The sequence below is a fragment of the Carassius auratus genome, chromosome 10 (assembly GCF_003368295.1).
Source record: "Carassius auratus strain Wakin chromosome 10, ASM336829v1, whole genome shotgun sequence".
Lineage (NCBI taxonomy): Eukaryota > Metazoa > Chordata > Actinopteri > Cypriniformes > Cyprinidae > Carassius > Carassius auratus.
Genome location: NC_039252.1, coordinates 20,323,637 through 20,349,995, shown reverse-complemented (window position 1 = coordinate 20,349,995; position 26,359 = coordinate 20,323,637). Strand labels below are relative to the sequence as shown.

Sequence of the window (26,359 nt, the reverse complement as noted above, 5' to 3'; positions counted from 1 at the left end):
TTTTATACAAATAGAAAACAGCTTTTTTAAAATTGTAATTTTTTTTTATTATTGTTTTTACGCTAAACTGCCTTGGTGTGCAGGACAGACATCTTTCAAAACATGTTAAAAAAATTGCACCCAAACTTTTGAATAACACACATGGATTACTTTTTTTGTAGGTTTCGATTGCTTCTGTTGTGCTCATTATAAGTCACTTTTGATAAAATGACTAAATCTAAATGCAATGACAATTTAAAATGTATAAATACATCTTGGGCCCACAGAATGTAGTTCTTGTGAGACAATTGTGAAACAGTAAATCTTTTATTCAGGAATCTCACAATCTCACCGATGTCTAATCTCTCAGGGAGCGAGAATTCCCAAGAGGCTTGAGGAACGGTTTTTACATCAGAGAACTGAGTGCTTCCTTACACTGGGGATCCCCTCTTTGGCTCACGTGACATTTAAGAGCGATTGATTTCCACAACGGTCCGGGAAATCTCCGAGAAGGCATTAAAACGTTCAAAGGAGTCATTCTGGATGATTCATCATGCTCAAAAGAATCAAATAACACACATTATGAGATCTCAACCCCACAAACGTCATCTGAAACGAGTGATCTGAAACACAAGGAACACAAACATGACTGTCCTTCACGGTGCAATTTATTTGGCATTTGATTAGATGTACATCTACTTCAGAGAAAAAAAAAAGCTAAACTAAAACCCTCTAAAAAAAAAAAAACAATACATGACAAAAAATAAAACTAACTTCAAGAATAACCCACAAATTCACCAACTGTTGCATTCTACAGAAAACATTTCATGATGCTTTTTTCCTTGTTGCACCACAAAGTCTATCTAGAAGAAATCATTTACATTTTTTATTTTTTTATAAAAAAAAAAAACGGTAGCAAATGGGAGGTGGGAAGAAAGGAGTCAGATGTGTTTCGAACCTCGGTTTGAAGCATAGCAGAAATGAAGAGTACAACAGCAGAAGAGATGTCCTCTCTGCATGCGCAAAAGAGTAAAACATGCTAAACATTCATGCCAACTTTTACATTACACACGTTTAACACACACACACACACACACAAGAAACAAAAGCTGATGTTCACAGAGTTGTCTGTGCTGATGAAACCCTGGAATTAAACAAAACCGACTATACAGTGAAAGAACATAGACCTGGATAACAAGAATGTCTTCGTCCTCAATTATTTTGCCGCTGGTGATGGATCTTTAGAAACAGGGATCTGCTGGCCGACTTGTGTGCTTTTCTTGTGCAAAAACATCTTTATCTTTGTACAAAATGCCTGATTGTCATTTAGTTTGGGCTTTTTGTTGCTTTTCCAGTCAGAAATAAATCATATTCCATTATACAAAAAGCAGTGTCTGATTCAGTGAGCAACAATGCATTGCAGACCAAATCTAAATCTTTCCCATAACTTTTGTATTTGAGTACATAATTCATTCAGTTGTCCAAATAGCAATTAAGTAGTCTGTAAATTGGTAAAAGAAAAAAAGCAGCATTTTGCTCTTACTTACATGTACATTTATGGGCTTGTGTGTGCAAATACACGCTCACATTTACTTCGTGTCAAGTACCGAATGGTTGTTATCAGAGATTTAAAATAATATTGGGAGCATGTGATTTACAGGTGCTGAAAATGAACAACAGTCTCACACACAGACAGACCGACCATGAACACAACCTCATCATTCATCGTAGGCAAGTCTGAACACATAAATCCTAACTCAGGATCGATTTCAAACACCAAGATCTGCTTCAGCACAAGGTTCGAGATCAGTTTGAGAGGCCAAAATGAGAGCGGATATTTATTACGCAGGTAAATGTTGAGCTTTTTTGTAAGAGTTACATTCTGAATTCAAAATGTATATTAGTGACAGACTTTCTGGATGAATCTATAAAGTGGGCAGATCATATATTTCACCACAAAAGTAAAATAAATAAAAAATTATATTTTGCATATATATTCCTCCCTGCAATTCTCATAACCATAACTTGTGCATATATATATATATATATATATGCACAAGTATATTAATAAAAATCAGCATTACAGTCATGAAATAAACCAGATGTGTTTGAAATATTGTGGACCACTGAATTTTTTTTTAAGTAATGATGCAAAATATAAATGGTTCAATAAGCTTTTATGCAAAATGTAATCTCTTATTTAGTTTCTTTTCAATAAAAACAGGTAATGTTTTCACAGCTTTCATGAGATTTGCTCTTTTAGATTTGTTCAAGTGTGACGTTGATCACACCAAAATCCGTTTTTTCGACAAAGTTCGCCTCCCAAAAGGATCTCAAACGCGTCTAGTATTCTTTTCCAAAAACGAGGCGCTGGATTTGCACCACCATGCCACAGCAGGACACTTAAAAATGTCTGAGACTCGTACCTCTATCTAAAAGAATCAAATGGCTTTTTTAAAATGAGTTTTTTGAGTTTGTGCTACTGATCTGACAGACAGAAAAAGTAAAAACCAGACATCACAGAACACTATATAGTAACATGGTACCGCTCCATGGACAGCAGTAATGAGTCAAGGAAAAATAGCTTCTTTGTGCCAGGAATCACCACAAGAGTCACCACTAAGGCCTAAAAAGCCTGTTGGTCGACCGGTACATTCGTTCATAGTGCAGTGATCAACACATGCCAGTGTAAACCTCAGAAAGAGGTGCTATGTTGGCCTTTCGCGACGTCAACCGGTGGCCGACGGAAGTATTTACATGTGACGCTCAAGCTGAAAAAACGTTTTTTCGTTTGTGTCTGAAGTTTTTGCTCTGAACAGGAAATCTCCTTTGAGTCCGACATCCTCTGACATGTAGTATAGTGCGGTCTGGACACGTACCCTACACCACGGTGCTGAGCGAGGGGCCGCTGCAGTCTGCCGTGGAGCTCTGTGTGATGCTGCTCTCTGATTCGCTGGGGGTGTCTGGAGACACCAGCAGGGTGCTGCTGTCGATGGAGTCCTCGCGCATCTCCAGGGGCGGCGGTGGCGGGGCGGGGAGCGAAGGCTCGGGGAAATCCCTCTGGAGAGAGTTAGCCGCGCCGCTCACGTGACCAGTCATGAGAGGAACCCCGGTCCGTCCTGAGGAGAGAATCATTTTAACTGAAAATAGAGATATTTGAAAAACAGAAAGCACACCAAAAACATTAAAAATTCAACTAAGATAAAAATGCTAAAATTAAAAGCTAATTCTAAATATTAATAAATATTATAATACCATGCAAATAATACTAATAATACTGAAATTGTATAACTGCAAAAACAAGAAAGAAATTGTAACTGCAAAAACGAAGAATTAAATGCAAGACAGATTAATTAATTTATTTGTTTATAAATATTAAAACACTTTATTTTAAATTTCAAATAAACATTTCATAAAATGACCATGATTTTTTATTTTTTAAGTTTCCAGGAACACACAAATTAGCAATATTCAACTGCTAAAGAGATTTATAATTAATTCCAGTAGTTTATGGCCTTGTTTTAAGCTAATGTTGTTTCATGTCTCCAATACATGCAAAACATTACAAAATGCTTATAATCAGTATTAAAATCCAATATAATATTTTCAATTGATATTCCTCTCAACAATATTTTTTCGGGGGATACATACACTGCAAAAATGCATTCTGGTTTTGCTTTATTTGCAGAAGAAACATATGATGCTTCCTTACAATTTGGCCATTATTAGGTATCTTAGAATACAGAATAATTATATTAAAGTTGTCTACTGTAGGTAAATGGCTCACTAGGCTTTGGATTAGAGCTCCATAATGTGATCCATGAAAAGTTTAAATATCATTCATTTGAAGATGATAAATCATTAGTTACGTGCACATGCATAGAAAAGACCTAAAAATACAGCGTCTGTTGTTAAACTTTGGAAAAACATACTGAGGTCCATGTAGAGGATGCTGTCTGGGTTGATGGAGGCCTCATATGAAGGAGGAGGGTCATCGGGGTGGTGGATATCTGGGTATTTGTATGCAGCATAAGGGGGCGGAGGCTCCTGGAAGTGAAACGCTCCACCTTCACCATCATCAGAGAGGTGCAGAGGCGTCAGGCCCGTCCCGAATGCATCCAGCCCATAGTCAAAGCCAGGAACCCGCCGACCCAGATTAAAATGATGCACTGTGAAAGACAGAGATGATTCAGAAAAACAGCACTTTAACATGCGCAGATATATTCAGACGAGGCCTTACAGTTTCCTCCAATGAGGGTTTCGATGCGCTCCCGCCGGCGCTGCCTCAGTCTGTGCACCATGAAGAGCAACAGCGAGAGGATGAGGAAGGACGAGATGCAGCTGACAATCAGCCTCATGCCGCTGGCCATCGAGTCAAACAGACTGCTGCCGTCTGAAACAAATAACAGCGATGAGACTGACCTCTGTCACACCACAAGATGAGGAGCTCCAACAATATGCAGACTTCACAGACACTCATAAGACACAACATTTTGTGAATTGTGCTTTTTTTTTTTTTTTACACATAGTGAGGAAGCATTTTTAAACCAATAAACAGTGAAACACAAAAACTTAAACTGAAATAACAAAAATGAAAAATTTTGAAAAAAATAAAATAAATTATATATAAGTAATATATATTATAATATATATAAAAGCTCATTAAAATAATTAATAAAAACTAGATTAGCATATAGATAATAAACAAAAAATCCAATAACTGTATTTTCTTAAATAAATGTACAACAAAACATAACTACAGAAACAATAAAATATATTACAGAAATTTTCTTTGGAAAATATTTTTTAAAAATAAAACGGGTTTTAATATTTGTAAATATTTTTATAGCATTTATAAACTAATTGATGCATAAAAAACATATTTGTCTAGAATGGCTATAATTGATTTGACTACTTTTCAGCACATTCTGCTGTCCAAATAATCAAATCAACAAATACATTCAGCGCTAAAAAACAAACTAAAAAGTCTTAATTTAGTCTATTAAAGTAATGATAGTTTGCCACTTCATATTATAAGACTCTAGTTTTATAGTAAGATAAGGCAGTGTAGCGCCATCTAGTGGTGAGACTTGGGCACAAAAATGGATGCAAAATCACATGCAGTGCATATTTAAAGATTTATCTTCAATTAAATACATATCTGTCCCCTAATCTTCAGATGTAATACAGGGATTTCATTCAAGAACAAATCTGAAGAGACTGTCCGTACCGGGATCCAAGCAGGTGAACTTGCAACACTCTTTAGGGTCCTTGCGGAAATGCTGGCATCCCTGCGGACGCTCACACAGGGCGGCCACACACATCTCCGGTTCGCCGTCGTGGCACGTGCAGCTCAGACACGGGTCGTCCCCTTTAGGAGTGAAGTAATAGCCCTCGTTCACCACATTGTCTCTGATGTCCAAACATGTTTGTCCTGGTGAAGAAACGGGTCAGACTGAGATCAGTACATTAGTACTAACGTGAAGAACTCCTGAATGCTATCAAACATGTTTCTTCTGTTCATACAGCGCTGGACGTACTTCTCTTGCAGAGGAAGGGGAATTTTTTATAGCAGTTTTCGGTGTGCCAGCTGTGCAAGCCCCGCTCGTTCATGCTCTTGATCTGAAAGCGCTGCAGCTGGGCACAGAACACGTTATCCTGGGATGGGTTCGCCTCACCCAAATTAGCCAGACCCTCCGGAGGCAAAAACACCTGCATGGACCCTGTGAGGAACAGACAGACAGTTTCAAACCCCACAGATGTACAAAATAAATATACAAATCTAAATGCACTTTCTTCATAAGTTAAGGAAACAGTTTATCCAAATATATATATATATATAATTTTGTTGAAAATAAGTTACATTTTCAGTATTACAAGTACTTAACTAAAAAATATATTTTTTCAAAGCACATAATTATAATGAAAATACATTTAAAAATGACAAAATCACTAAACCGTAAACTAAAATGAAAATGGAAAATACAAAACTAAAAGGCAACCTACCTGAACTAAAATAAAATATAAATACTACATGTTAATAAATTCTAAACTGTTAATAAACTATAAAATAAAAAGAAAAATATAATAGAGAATTAAGTTTACAATTAATTATTCACTGAAATCAATGAATCAATTTTACAAAGCCAGTCTGAATAAAGTTCAACTCACTGATTCAATGATCCAGTGATAGACCATTTACTGTGAGAACCAACTTCAGTTTCACTCTGTTCTTTACACTCGGTTATGGTAAGACTTCATAGGACTTCAAACATAGTAATCAAGTCATTAGGACTACTTTTATGGTATTTATTTTGGCAAAGGTGCTGTTTAACAGCTCGAGTGCTCATTCATTACAATAAAAACGTATTCTTCACTTTTTTTAAAAAAATTTTGTTCACTGTATTTCTTAAAATAATTTTGATTAATACCAACCTTTATATGCCACTTCCCAGCGGCCCTCGAGCGAATGATTCTGGTTGGTAATCACATACTGATATCCCACCCAGAACCTGAAATGACACAGCGGTGAGAACCCCAAACCGTAAAAGCAGCTCTTCCTCAGGAAACAGATCCACACACACACTCACTTGCACTGGTCCTTTCGCTCGCACACTTTCTCGTCGAAGTCCACCTCGATCTTGAGGATGAACTGCAGCTCTTCGTTGGTGCCGAACGTGGCGAGGGATCCATTGACCTTCTGACAGGTTTCCACCGCCTGCCAGTAGTTCTCGCTCCTCAGGTAGACTTTATAACAGCTGGCGGTCTTCTCATAGTGGTGCCAGCCGCTCGGACACTTCCCTGTGGTTAGAAATAGAAATCTCTTTATTTCAATTTAAAAATTATTCTAATTTTAAAATATCATCATTTAACCCCTTACTAGTCACCCCCCTTTTTTGGCATGGAGACATAAATAACATACCCAAAATAAAAAGGTTTCTGCTCATGATTCTTTCTGACTAGATACATAATCAAAACATTTTCACAAAGCTGACAATTCAAAGTTTACTGGTCAGGAATCAGAATCACTCAGACTGTTATGATAATAGAGATATATAAGCTCAAACATAAAAACAAAAATATTAAAAACATTTTTAAATGTATTAAAAAATTGTTGATGTAAGATATGAGTTTAGAAATACAGTGTAGCTAAAGCCACAAGTCTTTCAAAACTTCTTTAGAAATTTCATAATCTAATCTGTAAAACTGTGAATTTTATGAAATATTTTCTAAGGCCATGTCATGTGTGTTTTTAGAGAAGGCTAATAAGATTGATTTATGGCACTTGTCATCTCTATAAGATCTCACATGTAAACAGTCCTGTGTTTTCTATACGTGTGTTGGCTTTGAAAACGTCTCCGGTCACTGTCGTAACCTCGGTTCCCTGAGAGACGGGAACGAGACATGGCGTTAACGCATTGGGGACTCCCTTCCTTCGTAACCTACCTGAAATCGTATTGCACAATGCCAGTGAAGTTGCAACTCGGCAAATATGGGCAAGGCCTCGCCACTATATATTGTGCCGTGTTGGCGGCATAACCTCAGAATCTTTCGACTGAATTGACAGTACAGCAGATCCGAGCAGTGAACACGGCGGCCTACGCCATGTCTCGTTCCCGTCTCTAAGGGAACCGAGGTTACGACAGTAACCAGGGACGTTCCCTCTCGAGAATGGTCTCTCAACATGGCGTTAACGCCTTGGGGACTATATAGAGCAATGCCGTGGGAACAGCGAATAAAAAGGCTCAGCCTCGACGGAGCAATCATAAATAATTCTTGTATACATTAAAGTTAAAGTTAATCCCCAGCCAATCTGATACGATCCTGCGACATGCCTAGAAGGGATTGGATATAGATTCCCGTGAAGGGAATTGGATATAGATTCCACGAGGAGGAGACAGCCCTCGTCGAATGGGCTCGAACACCAATAGGACATTCCATACCACGGCTAGAATTTGCCAAAGCAATAGCGTCGACCACCCAATGTGACAGCAGTTGTTTAAGGACAGGCTGTCCTCTGGTGCTGCCTCTGAAGCATACAAACAGCTGCTCGGATTGCCGAAACGCAGCCGTGCGGTTGACAGAGTCGTAAAGCCCTCACCGGACACAACACCCGACTCGGGGTGCCGTCCAATGAAGTCTCCGATTCTGGAGAGAAGGCAGAAAGAGCCACCACTTGCGTTTTAAATGGTGTCGAGAGCGATTTAGGCACATAGCCAAATTTTGGCTTGAGCGTGACGTTACAATCACCTAGTCCAAACTGCATACAGTCCACATTCACAGAGAGCGCTTGCAAATCCCCCACGCGCTTGCACGAAGCAAGGGTGAGCAGCAGTGCGGTTTTAAGCGTGAGCTCCTTCAAGCCGACAGACTGAAGTGGCTTGAATGGTGGGAGGGCTAGCGCTCCCAGCACCAGAGCCGGATCCCAGGATGGCAGGAGGGTTTTAGTCTTCTCGCGCCTCTCAAAAATCTGATCACTAGATCGTGTTTCCCAACTGAGCGCCCGTCAATAGCAGCGTGAAAAGCTGAGATAGCTGCAACGTAAACCTTAAGCGTAGAGGGCATACTGCCGCGGTCCATTCGTTGTTGCAGAAAATCCAGAATGTCAGACATGGGGCAGCTTTCCGGGTCCCGACCATTTGATTTGCACCACCTCTCAAAGACTGCCCAATTACAAGCGTATAGGTGTCTCGAAGAAGGGGTTCGCGCCTCCGCAATCGTGTCCATCACGTGGTGAGACAACCAACCCGGGTTTACCGTTGCCCGCACACCATCCACACCTGAAGTTTCCACCATTCTGGGTTGGGGTGCCATATCGAGCCGTCTGCCTGAGACAGGAGATCTCGTCTCAGCGGGATCGGCCACGGGGGAGCCGTTAGTATTTCTAGAAGATCGGGAAACCAAGGCCTGTTCGGCCAGTACGGAGCGACTAATATCACTGACACTTTCTCCTCTCTGATTTTGTGCAGCACTTGTGACAAAATCTTTAGCGGGGGAAATGCATACAGACAGGCATTCGGCCACGGCATTGTGAGTGCATCCCCGCCCAGGGGAGAGCAGGTCCACCTCCGCTTTCCCAAACTGTTACCAGATCAGCCTCACTGTCCCAGGGTTCAGTCTCCATTCTCTGTGAGAAATCCCGTTCCTTGTAGAGATGTTCCGATACCCTTTTTCTCTTCCCGATACCGATTCCGATACCTGGGCTCAGGGTATCGGCCGATACCGAGTACTGATCCGATACCTGGGTGTATATCTGTATATACAGCTGTATATACTACTAGCCCTGTGTAAATTGCTAGAATTTTTTTATGGTGTGCTTCAGACAGATCCCTCAATAAAACATGAACAAATACATGGTGAACTACTGTATTTATTACAGTATTTTTATTATCTAACATGAGTTTGACAGTATTATTTATTTTCTTATGCAAAAAAGAACTTCAAATGCAGCCAAAAATCTAACACCGCAAACTAAAAAAGGTATTTAAGTTTTACAATATAACTGTATAAAAAAACTGCAACAAATAAGTCTAGGAATATAAAAAAAGATCTATTAATCAGATAATCTCTAACAAGTAAAAAACAAGTAAAAAACAAGCAACCATCTAGGCATAATTATTATTATTATAGAGATGTATTATTATTACTGTAGGCTACAACAGTAGCTTTATATATTGTCAATTTACTCATGTAAACCAAACATTTATTTTAATGGGCTGCCATGAAGATCTTTGAGTGTCTGTGTTTATGATATGACAGTATTCTCAAATGAAACGGTAAATTCTCATGAAGTGACGGTTTATGCGTTCGTGTCCTCATGACACACAGCAGAGACTACAAAACAGCGAGCTCTCGCGCATCTGTGCCAGTCACCCACAGAGATGTAGATTTTGCGGGAGTAATATTTAAATAGTATTTTGCAGTTTAATATTCACAGACACTAGTATATATTCGGCTACTGTCTGGAGCCCTGCGTTTTGACTTACACGGAAGCGACTGAACGCAGTTGCCGGTACTGAATATACTCGAGAGTCTGTAACTACCGGTACTACAGAGACATACTGCTAACCACTGATCTATAATATAGTAGCGGCTTCACTGTCTTTTGGCAGTTTAGAATGTGATGAGTGATCCAGTCATATATAGATAAGGGCTGCTAACGCGTTTTCATTTCTTCTTCGCTGCTCTAAACAGGGGTTGCTTGTGGCAACACAGCACAACTTCCTGTGTTTTCAATGCATTTTGAGCAGCGAAGAAGAACCGTGCAGCGGTTAGGCAAAGCTTGCGGTCATAACTAGGTCTTTTTTAAGAAAATGGTATCGGATCGGTATATGGGTTCATGTACTCGCCGATGCCGATGCCAGAATTTGTTGTGGTATCGGAGATATTTCCGATACTAGTATCGGAATCGGAACAACTCTAGTTCCTTGACAGCATATCCACCCCACTGTTCAGGCATACCAGAACGTGCGCTGCTCAAATGGAGAGCAGATTATAATCGGCCCACAGCAAAAGGCATGCTGCCTGACTGTACAGGGCTTTCGAGTGTACTCCACCCTGGCGGTTTATGTACGATACTAGAGCCCGACCGATATGGATTTTTGGGGGCCGATGCCGATATTAACTTGAAAAGAGCCGATTTATAAGCCGATATTTTGATTTTGAAAATAAACTGGATATTAGACCCATTTCCTATAAGCTGCACTTACATAACATTCAATGGCAAAATATCTGCCTGTTCTATGTATGTGGGCTGTATAAACCATTTTCCAGAAGGGATTTATGTAAAAAAAAGCCTTAGATTACGGTCTCAATCACTAAACAATTGCACATCAAAAGTATATATTTTTTAACGATCAAAAAACAGTCTGATTTTAAACATTTAACACTTTTACTTTCTTCCAGTTGAAGCTGATTTTAACAGTCTGTGTGTGTACTGTAAATAAATTATAATACTAAAGTTAAAGTATTTGCAGAAGTAGTCCCACACTTTTGCTGCTACATCATTCACCTTTTTCAGCCATCTGTAGGGCAGAAAGAGAGACATAGAAAGAATAAGCATGTGTATTAATAATATCACCATGTATCATTACTCATGTCATCATTAGAATTATAATAATAATAAACAGGGATCTCCTACATAGGAAAAAATGAGAAATATATATATATTTTTTTATTTGTCAAGCAATAGGTATTAACCTCCTTATATTTAACAATATTATTTCAACATTTTCCTGTTATGTCTGTAAAGCTGCTTTGAAACAATATGTAAGAAAAAAAAAGAAAAGAAAAAAGCGCTTGTTCAGCTCACATTTATTTACATGTCCCCTCTGATTTAATCATTTCTGACGCACCTACTGTAGTTACTGTAACTACACTATATTTGCTCTCACAGACACATTCACAACGGACCCGTATATCTTCTCCTTTTCTCTTTGTGCAGTCTGAATCAAAATGGTTAACGTTAGTGCCATGAACACACCGCTGTCAATTTTGAGAAGAACCACCTTCAAACAAGTTAATAGCAAGCATTTAAGGGGCCTGCTAAAAAGGAAGCTATATTAGCGTTAGAGTAACGTAACCAGCCTGAATTCACCAAATTGCTCCCTGGGCCTGAGGGTAGCCTCTTCTTCCTTGCTTCTCTCTTAATTCTCATCAGCAGGACTAGCGCTATCGCTCGCTTCTTACAACGGGACAGATACATGTTTGCTGCTGACCGAAAAGAGGAACAACAGACTATGAAAGAGCTCCCGCTAAAAGTTTTTAAAACTCCGCCTACGCCATAGCGCAGAGCAGGGCAAATCGCGTTGTATCTGAAGGGCAACGCTAAACCCAGCGGCCGAGCGCTGTGCATACCGCGTCCTGTGTGAAAGGCCCATTACGCGGTCATTATGTGGGAAACACACAGCAATAGAATAAGCACTAAACGCTAACTTTATAGTTCGACCTCTTATTAACGTTCGCGCTCTTCCACTGATAAACATGGTATTAGCTTTGTGGCTAATCTAATATAGCAATGCATTAGCTGCTGTAAGTGATGTTACAGAATATTTAGAAGTGATAATGATAGGACCGTTAACTAGAACTACCACACCGTTTTTATATACAGTGTATGAACTAAATATACAATCATTTCACATGACGAACGACAGACTCACCTGGGTGGCTTGGCTGATCGCTTTCTTCTTTGTGGATTTCTGGCGCTGTTGCAACTCTGGAGCTGCAGACCGCCCTCTGGTGGGCAAACTATGCAACACTCATAACATGAGTGAAGATTATGAGACTGTTTCTCATGTTTCATCGGCCGTTATAAACGCCGATGCCGATTTAAATGCAATTAGCTCATATCGGCCGATAATATCGGCCGGCCGATATATCGGTCGGGCTCTATACGATACCACCGTCATGTTGTCTGTGCGAATCAACACATGGTGCCCCCTGATTTGCGTCATAAAACACTGAAGAGCTAAAGAAACTGCTCTCAGCTTGAGGCGATTTATGTGCCACGTTCTCTCCGACTCTGTCCAGTGGCCCGAAGCCGGTAAGCCATTGCAGTGAGCTCCCCAGCCCGTCGTCGACGCGTCCGTCGTGACCACTTTCCACCGCGTGACCAGACCCATCTGGACGCCGCGCTGGTACAAGTCGGGGTTCTGCCATGGTTTCAGCGCGCTTAAGCACCTGAGAGTGACCACGCCCTTCTCGGTACTCGTGTTTTCAGCCATGACTGGAGTGGGCGCATATAGAGTAGACCGAGGTGACAGACCGTCCCGGCCACCGCCATCCGCCCCAAGAGCCTCTGATATTCCTTTAGTGCTACGGGACGTCCCAAACTCTCCAGGTGACATAACAGAGCGTGTCTGTGGCTGTTGAGTACATCCTCTGAATTTGCCAAGATCAGCCAATCGTCCAAATAGTTCAGTATGCGCATTCCGCTCGCTCTCAGAGGGGAAAGTGCTGCATCCACACATTTCGTAAACATACAAGGCGCAAGCCCTAGCCGAATTTCTTGCCTCAGAACCAGCTCGTTGTGAGCCGGAACCGTCGACATGACCACGCCATTGGTGGTCTGCGTCGAAACTGAAGCGTGTAGCCGTTCTCTATGACGTTCCACAACCAAACCGAAATGCCCGGAATGGATCGCCATGCGCTCGCAAAAAGACACAGAGGGCGAAGCGCCTCACCCTCTGCATTCTGAACGATGCTGCTGTGTACCGGGGTCGTTGTCAGAAAACTCACGGGATGAGTGGGAGCGATGTGTGTTAGGGAGGGTTGTGCTTCGCCTTTCAGCGGGGAGGGCGATTCTCCTGTTGAATGACTGAATGATACGCACGTGCGTGTGTGCGAGATGTCGAGAGCAAGCCGCGGCTGCAGAGGTCCGACACCTGACACCTGGGCATTAGCCTTGCCGTAAATCTTTAAACGCCTCTGGATCCGCCCCGCCCTCGTCCAGGGATTTCAGAAGCTGTGCCTGAAAAACTTGGAGCAGTGCCATCGTGTGCAGAGCAGAAATTGCTTCTCCCGAGGCCGCGTACGCTTTGTCCGCTACATGTGCGGTCAAACGACAGGGCCTAGACGGCAGCGTAGCACCTGTCTTCAGAGAAGCAGAAGAGGGGCTTAGGTGCACAGCGATGGATTCCTTGACGGGCGGAATGCGCTTATATCCACGGGCTTCCGCTCCATCGACTTTGGTGAAAATTTCCGACCCACCAGTGTGAGCGCAAGCCGATTGGGGCGCAGCCCATGCCTTAGCGACCTCGTCATGCAGGTCTGGGAGGAATGGGGCTCATTTCCTTGGAGCGCCTCGTTGAAATCATTGTCCCCCGGCTCGCGGCTCGCTGGCGGTGGTGGGACATTGCCGAGAGAAACTACCGGGGGCGATATTCTTCCGGGCCCAAAGCACCCGCACTGAGAATTCTTCGCAGTGTGGGCAGCCTGACCCGTTGAGTGCTGCCTCTGTATGGGCGAGACCCAGGCAACGGATGCAGAACTCGTGGGTGTCCTGGGCCTCGATAGGCCCCGAACACAGCGTGCAAACTTTCGACATGCTGGAACGCCAAGAGGAAAAACCGTCTTCTTGCGTCTTCTCAACAGCTGTCTCGTAGGATAATTGAAAGAGGAAGATTCTGAGGTTATGCCACCAACAAGGCACAATATATAGTGGCGAGGCCCCGCCCATATTTGCCATCTTGACTGGCATTGGCCAGTGAGAGTTGCAACTTCACTGGCGTTGTGCAATAGGATTTCAGGTAGGTTAGGAAGAAAGGGAGTCCCCAAGGCGTTAACGCCATGTCGAGAGACCGTTCTAGAGAGGGAACTCCCCGTTTTCATGTTTCTATTGTTCTCACCAAACGAGTCTTTCACACCTCTGCCAGGTATGACACATTATTCTTTTATCATTATTCTTTTATCATTATTCTTTTGTTTTTATTGCACCTAATCAGCCTTTTTTGTGGAATTTCAATGTTTACTTACTGTTGAAGCGCACTGGCTGAGCGACTCCCATGACGTCCTCCACCGGCTCAAAACCATTGCTGTAGCGATAGCGCTCCTCCTTTATTGCTGCAAGAGAGCCAAACAAGGAATATTAGAAAACAGAATGAATACAAAACACATGTCCTCTTTAATAAGGCCAAAATATACTAGGCTGAACCATTGATCATATGCCAAAATGATCCACATTTGTCTGGAAGGACATTGTTAATATGTCGGAACGGCAGCAGGTCTGCTAACATGAAACAGAGTTTCTAAGAATCTTATTAAACCTCTTCCTCATTTCCTGAGAGGAGGAGTACTAAATCCGACAACCAAACAAGAATTAAAGTAAGACTGCAGATCCTCCAAGAAATGTGCCAGAATCTCCTGAGAACACCGTCTCGATTACAGTGATGTCAGAAAAGAGCAGTTAGTAATGTAAACCCACAGTGTTCTCGGTCTAATAGTGATTACTGATTTGATTTTTTTTTAAGTATATGTATCTGGTATATGTATATATATATGTATATATTTTGTCCTGCTTGAGGTGCAACTGAGACAGCAGAGCTTCAAGGAGCTACCATACACAGATCACATGCTCAGCAAATCCGCTCTGTAATTCCTGTTTTCCCATCCAAGAATCAGACTCTGAGTAACGTCTCTAACTCCGGGGTTAAGACACAGAAACCACAGCACACGGGCAAAAAAAAAACAAAACCCATGATGCCCAGCACTGGCATCTGGAAGCATTCCACGTGCGGTCATAAGCATAAGTGTGTTTTTACTAGAGCCCGACCGATATGGATTTTTGGTGGCCGATGCCGATATTAACTCGAAAAGAGCCGATTTATAAGCCGATATTTTGATTTTGAAAATAAACTGGATATTAGACCCATTTCCTATAAACTGCACTTACACAACATTTAATAGCAAAATATCTGCCTGTTCTATGTATGTGGGCTGTATAAACCATTTTCCTGAAGGGATTTATGTTTAAAAAAAAGCCTTAGATTACGGTCTCAATGACTAAACAATTGCACATCAAAAGTATATATTTTTTAATGATCAAAAAACAGTCTGATTTTAAACATTTAACACTTTTACTTTCTTCCAGTTGAAGCTGGTTTTAACAGTCTGTGTGCGTACTGTAAATAAATTATAATACTAAAGTTAAAGTATTTGCAGAAGTAGTCCCACATTTTGCTGCTACAGCATTCACCTTTTTCAGCCATCTGTAGGGCAGTACATGTCCCCTCTGGTTTAATCATTTCTGACGCACCCACTGTAGTTACTGTAACTACACTATATTTGCTCTCACAGACACATTCACAATGGACCCGTATATCTTCTCTTCTATTTGTGCAGTCTGAATCAAAACATCATCAAGCGCTGGCGAACGTAAAGTTAGCCTACCGTTACCGGAAGATTACGGAATCAACTCAAAGTTGAATGGTTAACGTTAGTGTCATGAACACACCGCTGTCAATTTTGAGAAGAACCACCTTCAAACAAGTTAACGCACGCTGTACATAACTTCATAACTTCTAGTCATTGACTGATTACATGCTCCCCCCTGCCACAGTTACGTGGTCATTATGTGGGAAACATTGCAGATATATTTAGAATAAGATAAATGCTAACGTTATAGTTTGACCTCTTATTAACGTTCGCGCTCTTCCACTGATAAACATGGTATTAGCTTTGTGGCTAATCTAATATAGCAATGCATTAGCGGCTGTAAGTGATGTTACAGAATATTTAGAAGTGATAATGATAGGACCGTTAGCTAGAACTACCACACCATTTTTATATACAGTGTAGGAACTAAATCATTTCACATGACGTACGACAGACTCACCGTCAAAGCAGTACATCTCCGTGGCTTGGCTGATCACTTTCTTCTATAGTGGAGTTGCAGACTCTCTGCAACTGCGGAGTTGCAGAGCTCCCTCTGGTGGGCAAACTATGCAACACTCATAACATGAGTGAAGCATGAGACTCTGTTTCTCATGTTTCATCGGCCGTTATAAATGCCGATGCCGATTTAAATGCAATAAGCTCATATCGACTGATAATATCTGCCGGCCGATATATCGGTCTGGCTCTAGTTTTTACTGTGCATTGCACAAGAATGTGTGTATGTGAGCGTGTGTGAACCTACTAGGGCAATCCATCTCATCGCTTTTGTCATCACACGCCGTCCATCCATCGCACTGCCAGGACAGAGGGATGCACTGCATTTTTCCGCTCCAGCAAGCAAACTGGCCAGGACTGCAGCGCGGGTCTGAAACACGGACAATACACTGAGCCACACTAATCTGGAAAGAGAAAAGCTGCAGCATACACATAATATTATGTGTAATTACTAACAAACAATTACTAACAAAAGATTTAACATGCAACAGGTACAGTCTCCAAATTTAGATGAAGATCTGTTCCACGTCATCAGGGACATCAGTGTCAATGTCAGGCTTAGCCAAATAAGACTCAAACAGGGTCAACGTGTCAAACCGGACCAGCAGGAAACGCTAAAGATCATTTGTAGGAATTCCAAGGATCGCAGTTTACCTGACAACAGTCTGGCCAGAGCGAGCCGTGGACCTGCTGGAGAGACAGAGAGAGAGACTTAGTGATTCCAGCTGTATAACATGACCTAATCTCTGAAAGGCTCAAGAGACAGTCTGTCTCCTGATTAGCAGGGTATCAATAACAATAGATAGTACTGATACATCCGCATTTGCAAACAAAAGTCAATTCAAGTGACCGGAAAGCACTTTATTTGACATTTAGAAAGCATTTCATTCAAACGTGAGCTTGCAAAAGCCCTGCAAATTTAAAATTATATTTTACTTCAAGAAAGCAAAACCTATTTTAGGATAAATATGATGTAGAGAAAACTACTGTTGTTTTTTTTAAATGTTAAAACACACAATGTTATATTGACAGCCATCACAAAATCCAAGAAATGTGCATCATTTTATACATACTTAAATGCCATCTAATATTATAATTAAAATAATTTCTGATATCTGATGTTAGCAAAGACCCAATTAGCTTGATCCTCAATCCACCAAACAATCTCTTGAGAAAACAAAGCATTTAATTTTTAACAGATTAAAAAAAGAACACATTTTTAAAAAGAGCTTCCCTTCTTGGGAGGTCCAGACGTTCAATCAATCACCTGTCTAACCCTTGAGTCTAAAGTTATCCTAAAACAAACACAGCAACACTGAGAGGCCTTCAGAAGACCAGTGTGTTCTCTACCATGGATGCAATACTAGAACCAGATCGCACCACATTCACCGCTGCAGACAGTAAAACCATTGTGAACAGGTGAGCACCTGTCTGACTGGTAAAAACCTTCTTCATGTGCCCATAAGTTCCGGTGATCACCAAAATAGTACCAATAACCCATTTGGATAGTTGAAATCTAGATTTTTCAAACAAAAATCTAGATTTTTTTGTTAAAATCTAATAAACGAAATTAATAATTGACTGTCCCTCCTTTGAGTAGTTTGAACATGTTTTTGCACATGCACCACTTCAAGTTTGTTATGCATTGAGTCTTATGGGTCAGTAGCAAAAATATGCAAGAGTCTCCTTTAATGTTAACATCACAGTGATCATCATGTGTAATATTATGCACTTTTAACAAGAGCACACACTGAGATTTAACACCATCTGTGGGTTTATTTGATGCGATTGAACATGGAGACAGACCAACCCATCTTGCCCTCAAAACAAGTGCACATAACCTGGGCTTCGCTTCCCCATGGAAATTAAACTCAGAAAAGCACATCACAGGCCATTAACCTAAATACTGTCCTATTTATTTGATCCACTGGGTTTCCATGCATCACCTTATATCAATAGGATTATTAAACTTCCTGTTTAACAGAGGAATATCAGACAACAGCAGAACGCTGCTGCACTGATGTTTCCCTGTCCAGACCGTTCTGCTTGATCTGTCTGCTCCTGTATTGAACTGTGTGGCCTACCAGAAACATTAGATTAAATGCAAATGGTTGGAATGTATGGCAAGTTGTTTATACATTTATTCCTTACAACCTACAAGCATCTTTTTTAATGTAGTTGTATTCTTCATTACTAGAAATCCAGTGGTGACCAGTAACTTTAGATTTTCATCAGTTCCACTAGCAATCATTCATTAAATACTAGTATTTGTTTCTTTGCTACTAGCCATTATCCCAACAGTAACAAGTAGCATTTACAGTGCTTATTTAGGGGATGTTTGCACAATTCCATTTTCAGCTAAAACTTTTTTTATGTGTTTTGGCTGTTCACAACATCAGAAACTACAAAAATCCTAATTTGTGAAAAAGTGACATCATGGGCATACATTTTACATGTTTACATATCTGTGCAGGTGCAGAGTGTTTCTTTACGGAGCAACATCACCAACTAGTGGTCTGGCATGCATAATACATCATTTTCATTTGTATATCTGCATGTTTTGACTATTTTTCCTTAGGAATTAAAATAATAGTTTTTTAAAGAGTATGTAGTACATGTAGTTAAAGAGAGTAGGAAGACTGATCAATAAGCATTTATTTATGGGAGTAGGCAGTTATTTAGCACCATTTGTTTCTCTGATTGATGCTGAATTCTTTGCAGAATCATGGGTCATGTTGTTTTTCCACAAGGAATTCCTCTTTTAAACTCGATTCTTTTAAAAACAAGTTCAAATAGTTTGGGCTGATGGCTTCGGTAAAAGCATATTCCATCAGTAAACAACATCTTAGCTCACAGTATGTTTGCTAAGGTTTTTTATAAATTATATCTAAAAATCAGTTTCCCTACGGGATTTTTTTTTTTTACTTCTGTTACTCCACTGGACTCCTTCTGTTACTCCACTACCACTGGAATAGATATCCATAAAATTCTAGGACTAGTAAAACTGGAAAAGGTATCAGCAATAACTTCTAGTTAGAATTAAATAATTGGGTTCACCAGAAATGGCAAAATTAGCAATTTGATACAAGTAACAACGGAATAGATTGTATTGTGATTAGAAGTATGGGAATATGTTAATAAGTAACGAATAACGAACATATACCATGTAGTTTTAAGGAATAAATGTTAACACAGCTTGCCACATGGCATGTACTAAAAAAGGCTTAACGCTAGTAACATAAATAGACACTATGTAGCTTTCAGGATTACATATGAAAACAGCTTGCCATATGGAATGCAATAAAGCGTTATGCTTAAGAAATAAAAAGAGTTGATAATAATTTGATAACATAGCTGTAGTAAAAGGCCCAGATGGCCTGCGAAAGAGCCTCTGCAGCTCAGCCCTTAAGACCGAATACAAGCAGAGCCGCAAGCCTTCACCAGCCCAGACTGCAGCAAATGCATTGATTAAAACAACACCTTTACCTGTCCTCGACGGGTCTGTTATTGTCAGAATGAAGAGGAGAAGCACAAAACCACCGCTGTCAGCCGTCGGCAACATTTATCCTCCATGCATAGTATCTTACACCGGAGAAAATGTGCGAGAGAAAATGCAGTTAAAGCAGCAGCCAACGATGTGGAGAAATACACAACAACGAACAACCGATTCCGCGTGCTGTGTGTATTCCGTCGATCAGAAATAAGCTTCGGTTCTCGGATGTGTTGATTTGAGTTGGCTAGGGTCGGGATGTAGTGTCATATTCCATGGCTGTTTCCTCTGGCTCAGTAAACGAGCTTTAGGACGCATATAAAACAAGATGGCTCCGCCACCGTCCCATCAAAACAATCCCAACCATGTTCTCCTCAAGCCCACAGACGGGAGGAGGCGCTTCATCAAGCCCTCATAATAATAATACATGCATGACATATCCTTCATGACTCACTGTTCACACGGATGTTTCATGGAATATTATACTCTGACAAGTGAAAGTGTTTTAAGCGCATTTGTTTTATTGCAGTCAGTCACATTACCAGGATAGGAAATATAGTTAGAACTAACGGGCCTAAAAACCCTATGTATTCATTCATATAGGCTACTTTTTAAATGTTTGGGACCAATAACGTTACTTTTATTCAACATAAAATTTATCAAAAGTGACACTTAATACATTTACAATGTTCCATTTATTTATTTTTTACTTCAAAAATATACTTTTCCTTTTTAACTCTATTCATCATCCCAAAAAAAAAACTGAAAAAAATATTGCTGTTTATAAAAAATGTTTCTTGAGGAAAAAAAAGATACAAATGAAATGAACAATTTAGCCACTATATTTTTCAAAGTTGTAAATAAAAGGGATTACCTTTTATGAGAAAATACAAAAGTTTTTCAAGATATCTCATTTAATACAATGTGCTCCTTGCCATTTTTGTATTATTAGTTTCTGCCAATTTCAAAGTGAAAACTGTTTCAAATTAAACCCTACACCTTTTTTTACAGTGTAACATTTTGCAACAAAAAAGCTATTAAATAATTTAACACAAATTGAGCAAAGCTTGTTGTCACACTAAATGTGGTAAATTGTCAATTATTATTTTATTTTCTTAAAATTTAAACAGTAAAACAATTCTGAAACACTTATGTATTGTTTTGGCTAACATGGATTAATTACAATTGCATCATATAAAACGTGATGAAAAGCAGATATTACAAAAATAATCAAACACAGTTTCAAGAAACAAATTAAAGAGTCTTCTGTCAAACCCAGCAATCATAGACTGTGTTAGTGTAAGTTCACTGAAAGAGTCTGTTTGCATATTTTCATGCTAAAGATTGATTAAACAAGTGGGTCATGTAAAATATGGAGGGTGAAATAATACACACAAATCTGTAGAACACCCTTTTTTTGTGCCCCTGAGATATTTAAAGATGTCTTTAACGTCATAAAAGATCCTAAAACTTCAGGAGGACTGTATCAGTTTTTGTTCAAAACAAATCTAGGAAAGAACTGAATGAAACACATGATTCACCTGATTAAATCAGATGATGTCAATGATGCTGAAAAACTGAATATACACTAGCTATAAAATGTATTTAGGTGTAAGTTGCAGACTTTTTTCCTTACAGATTGAAGTCCAAGAAAAATATGATTAATCCGGTTTCACAGTTTAAAAAAAGTAAAAAACCATAATAAATATTTGACCCTGCCCATGTTAAAGTTTTTGTTCAGTCTTTAGATTCAGAAGTAATCCGCGGCTTTCCTTCTCTTGGGCAGCTGGAGGAGGTTGTCTGTGATGGAGGCCGGGTTCAGTGTGGCTGCATGGTGTTCTGGTTTTTCCGGGAGTTGGTGTGCTGGAGGAAGCGCCTCAGAGGGGAGTCTTAGAGCCCATGCTCCTGTGCACAGGTGACGGGGTGTAGCTCGCCCTCAGGGCTTTATCTGTGTATTTGCTGGATGATCTGTTTACTAGACGCTGAAGGGCAGGAGACAGTGCTGCGGGATTCATTCCCTTCGGAGTGAGGCTGCAATACATTCAAATAATAATTAAGTACACAACATAAATGCAGCTTTGGTTTAAAATGTTCATTAGTAAACCAAAGATTCTCTTTTTTTAAGTTATAGATATGATTCATGGCTGTGTTTTCTGTCCACCGCTGAAACTCTTTATATTCAAACACTTATTTATAGTAAAAATTTATGTAAATATTTAAAGTAGTGTTTACAACTGTGACAACGAGTGCTTATGAGGATCAGCTAAACACTGGAGTTTCAAAATTATGCAAAATATTTAAAGTTTGCGGCATAGAATCTTTAAAATATGTCAGAGAATTTTACACACCGGCGACATTTCCACGCCTCGAAACGTGACGATGAGCGAAGCTAACTGTGATTGGTTGGTTGACATGTCAGTCAAACAGCCTCATGGGCGGGCCTTGGCCAATGAAATCTGCCATGGATTCCAGACCTTCAGCCGTGGGTTAAGCTACGCGAGACTACTCCTGAGGGGACAGTCTCAACACTGACAAAACAAAAGTCCGATGCATTGTCAAAATAAAACACGAAAACATAATTGCCAATGCCGAAAATTAAAACCTGCCAAATGACAACCAAAATAATTGGTACAAAAATAATCTGGGATTCAAAATCTGGGATTTGATTTAAATGTTCTGAAAATAAATATAGAACATTAAGTTTTGAAATAATACAAAATATGTAAGACATTCAAATATTATATTTTGATGTTGATCGTTAAATTGTTATCCTGGTTGTTTAGCCTAGACAAAAAAGTGTGAAATACAAACATTTTTTTTTTTTTACCTTGCAAGGTTTTCAGTGACTTTTTGCAGTGACTTTGGCAATTTTCAGTCCCAAACGGTCTCTTCTACCAGGCTCTGGAATTTGGAAAACATCCATAAAAACAACCATTCATTATTTTTATTCAAATACTGGACAACAAATGTAATAGTGCACACTACCATCTAAAACACATAGATTTTTTTTCTGATTATCTAAAATTGGGTAAAAAAAACCTCTAATATTCAGTTTAGGGAATAAAACCGGTGACATTCTACGTAATCAGAAATGAACTGGACCTTTAACGATGGCCCGTGACTTCTCTCCACAAGTGGCGTATCCGAGCCATCCAGGCGAAACTGAGTGCTTTGAATCTTACCCCACGTCATCAGGCTTTAAAAAACTTTATGCTCTTCTGTTTCTTAAAAAAAACAAAAACATTATTATGTTAAAGTGTTTTGGGGAACAAAATGAACATGCAATTTACCAGATGGCTCCTTGGCCATAAACATATTAAAATGACACCAAAATGTTGCTTGCATGCTGTTCATTTTCTATTTGATGCAGATCCTCACTGGAATATTAACCTTCAGGGCAGTACATAAGTGCATTTTTGGCCTTGTACTGCCATGTTTCCAATCCTGCCTTGGTGCACTCAAGCGCCTGTTTCTCTGTGGACGGTAGAGCGAGGTTCTGCTCGTGACTCTTTAAATGACAGAACAATAAACTTTGTCAGAACTCAAAACATCACCCACAATACAAAAATCAATGATATGTATTAGCTATTGTTGTGTTGTACCTCTTTGTATTCATTCTCTGCCTCATAGAGCCACGCATGCCTCAGCTTGTCCTTGTCCTCCGCAAGCTTCATTATCTGCTCAAAGGATGCATTGTCTTCACTTGTGTTTTTAGCAAGAAAATGGTCCAGAGACAGAAGATCATTTTCCTCTCTTTTTTCAGCGGCTTTTCCTGAAACATAATACAGAACACGAGTAGCATATATCTTTAAAATTCCAAAAAGACCCAAAACCCCTCTGTAAAAACTGTGCAGATTTTGTGCATATGTAATTAGATAGTGCCTTGTTTGCATATTTAAATGTAAAAAATACAATAATACAAAAAACAGCTTTTAAAATGTACTTTAATCAAATGCTTAAGAGATGATATGTATTCATTTTAGCAGCATTTTACCATGCTCTTTCGCTGATCTGTGTTTGCTCTGCAAACATGAGGGAGATGCACTTCGACCATCTGGGGTCTCAGATTTTGAGGGAGTCGTGTTTAAATGGGAAGAAAATTATTAAAAAAACATTCAAGATGTGAATGAGTTTGTTGCTTCATCAGAACAGATAAGCATCACATCTTGCTCACCGATGGACCCTCTGCAGTGAATGGGTGCCATTGGAATCCAAACATCTAATAAAAACATCACAACAATCCAAAAACAATTAGCCAGCTCCATTCCATCAAAATGTGTTTGTAACAAATATATTATAAAGGCAGTGTAACTTTAAGGCTTTTTTTTTACAAACATTAAGTTTTTTGCTTCACAAGATGTTAACTGATTGGCTGGAATTCGTGTGGATCACTTGTGGATTATTGTGATGTTTTTATCAGCTGTTTGGACTCTCAATCTGATGGCACCCATTCACTGCAGAGGACACATTGTAAATGTTTTAGTGAATTTTAATTTTCAGGTGAGCTAATAGCAAAGCGTAAGAAACATCCCTCACAGGGCACATAGGTTCGAGGGGTGTTATTTAGCCATCACAGACCCATATTTGATGGCGACCTCCCTCATCCACTCCAGATCTCTGTTCTCCTCCGCCTCCAGATAATCCTTCTGCGCTTTAAGTTTGGAGACATCTGGGAAAAAGTCCCTCTGGATGATCTTCCCCAAACTCTTTGGAAGAAATTGTGGTGTGTGTTAGTAGCAAATCAAGGGAAACTAATTTAAGCAGATATAAGCATCTTGTTTACAGGTGACAGATGAAACTCAATCAGCTGTTCCTGTATAACACATTATATGCTGAAAAACGGCCTGGTATTTTTTGTAAACACTGTGTGGTGTTGATGGTTGTTATTTAATAATAATAAAAAACCAAAGCCAAAGTCATACCAAGTCTATTCAAGGAGCACATTTCAAAAATACATGAGGATTAAATCGGTTAAACAACACAAATTATTGAATGTATTAAGTATAATACAATACACGATGTCAGAAAATCCCGTTGTAAACAGCATAATGTCTTACCTCTATATATTGATCTGACTTCATCAAGAATCTTCCTCTTCGGTTTGTTAGTCCATACCACATCATTCCTGACAGCGACTGTAGTAACATCAGACTTCCGACTCAAATCTTTCTCTTTGTCATATTTTTTTTTATTTTAACAGGAGGAACTGTTTACAGTAACGTCACCTGAAAATCTAACTGCGTAAAACGTTGTTTACGTTAGCCTGTACGCCAAGTACTTTTCTCTCTCTCTCTAACGAAATGCAATTAATATATGTTTAAAATGTATTTGTTGCATATTTGAACGATAGCTCGCGATAAATGTTCATTTTCACCACCACTTGGTCAAAAAATTTAAATTTAAAATTTAAAATAAATAAATAAATAAAACCGAAACTTCTTTGCATAATTTCCGGCGCAGAACACTGAAACGTAGCCATTTAATAGCATTTTAATGACTGAAGCAGCTTAACATCTCTAGCACACGTAAACACTTAAATAGCGCATTACCTCAGTGAACATGGTAAGCGATAAACATATTATTTCAGTCCATAATGTTCAATAAAAGGAATTCTAGGTGTCAAAGCCTTTAATAAACAAATCTAACAAAACACCACAGGTGAGTAAGGTACATATTAAACTAATAATTATCACCATACTTCCCTAGTTAATTAATTACAGTAGTTTAAGACAATTTGTGAAGTGTCATACTGGTCTAAATATGCAAATCAAACATCTAATTAAATATGCATATTTTTGCATTAATGTACATAACCGAAAACAATAAACCCTTAAAAGTGTATTTTGGATATTTTATTTGCACTACTCTAAAAAGAAAACACGTTATGGAAACAAAATATGCCAAAATTGAGCTTTCCCTCTAGTGTCTTGCCTTAGCAGATAATATGCAAGTGAAGATATGCTTGCATTTAATTGTGTTAATAAAAAATGCAAAGCTTCAGAGTCCCACAAAATGAACCACATGACTACAGAACAGAATATTATATACCACATATGCATTAAGACTAACAACACTTAAAATGTTATGGAAAGCAACAGAGAATAGTTTAACTGAAAGAACATGAAAATGAATGTCTTTGCTTTCTATAATCATCTGCCTTCATGATCACAGTCTGATACATACTGAAGTAGCTATTTTATAAGAGATGAACAAAATCATAGTCAGACGTAAAGAATCAGCTTTTTCACGGTCAAGTGTTAGGTTAAATACAGAATCCAGTCTGTCTTGAAACTGGTTACAATGGCGTATGAGGATCTTTTAATCAACATAAAGATCTGAACATTTCCTGTATGACCAGAGGCAGAGCTAAAAACAACTGCATACTAAAAGAAAATGTAACTGCAGTATGCTATTAAATGGATGGCTTATGTGATCCTGTACATGAACCACATGTTTAAGCCTTCAGTCTTTTTAAAAAGGCCAAAATATGGATTGGCTAAGACA

General features: G+C 39.4%; 2 protein-coding genes and 1 long non-coding RNA gene across 4 annotated transcripts; all 3 read right to left on the bottom strand.

Moving 5' to 3' along the window:
* Positions 1-880: 880 nt before the first annotated feature.
* LOC113110252 (integral membrane protein DGCR2/IDD-like) lies at positions 881-20,250 on the bottom strand. Of its 2 annotated transcripts, none has more exons than XM_026274338.1 (11): positions 19,852-20,250; positions 17,020-17,055; positions 16,613-16,735; positions 14,452-14,538; positions 6,570-6,780; positions 6,415-6,491; positions 5,520-5,702; positions 5,210-5,413; positions 4,220-4,372; positions 3,912-4,148; positions 881-3,098 (listed from the first exon to the last, which is right to left on the bottom strand). In XM_026274338.1, exons 1-11 carry the CDS (start codon positions 19,925-19,927, stop codon positions 2,860-2,862), a joined length of 1,626 nt encoding a protein of 541 aa, XP_026130123.1. In that variant the 5' UTR covers positions 19,928-20,250; the 3' UTR covers positions 881-2,859. The 2 variants fall into 2 exon arrangements, with proteins under 2 accessions (XP_026130123.1, XP_026130124.1); XM_026274339.1 differs by having other exon boundaries at positions 17,020-17,052.
* A 688-nt stretch (positions 20,251-20,938) lies between these two features.
* LOC113110503 (uncharacterized) lies at positions 20,939-23,365 on the bottom strand. The gene is made up of 4 exons (XR_003293166.1): positions 23,246-23,365; positions 22,958-23,073; positions 22,683-22,756; positions 20,939-21,886 (listed from the first exon to the last, which is right to left on the bottom strand). It is a non-coding gene; the product is annotated as an uncharacterized LOC113110503 (long non-coding RNA).
* A 165-nt stretch (positions 23,366-23,530) lies between these two features.
* Positions 23,531-25,239, bottom strand: LOC113110502 (splicing factor ESS-2 homolog). The gene is made up of 3 exons (XM_026274665.1): positions 24,913-25,239; positions 24,434-24,561; positions 23,531-23,627 (listed from the first exon to the last, which is right to left on the bottom strand). Exons 1-3 carry the CDS (start codon positions 25,000-25,002, stop codon positions 23,615-23,617), a joined length of 231 nt encoding a protein of 76 aa, XP_026130450.1. The 5' UTR covers positions 25,003-25,239; the 3' UTR covers positions 23,531-23,614.
* Between the last annotated feature and the right edge of the window lie 1,120 nt (positions 25,240-26,359).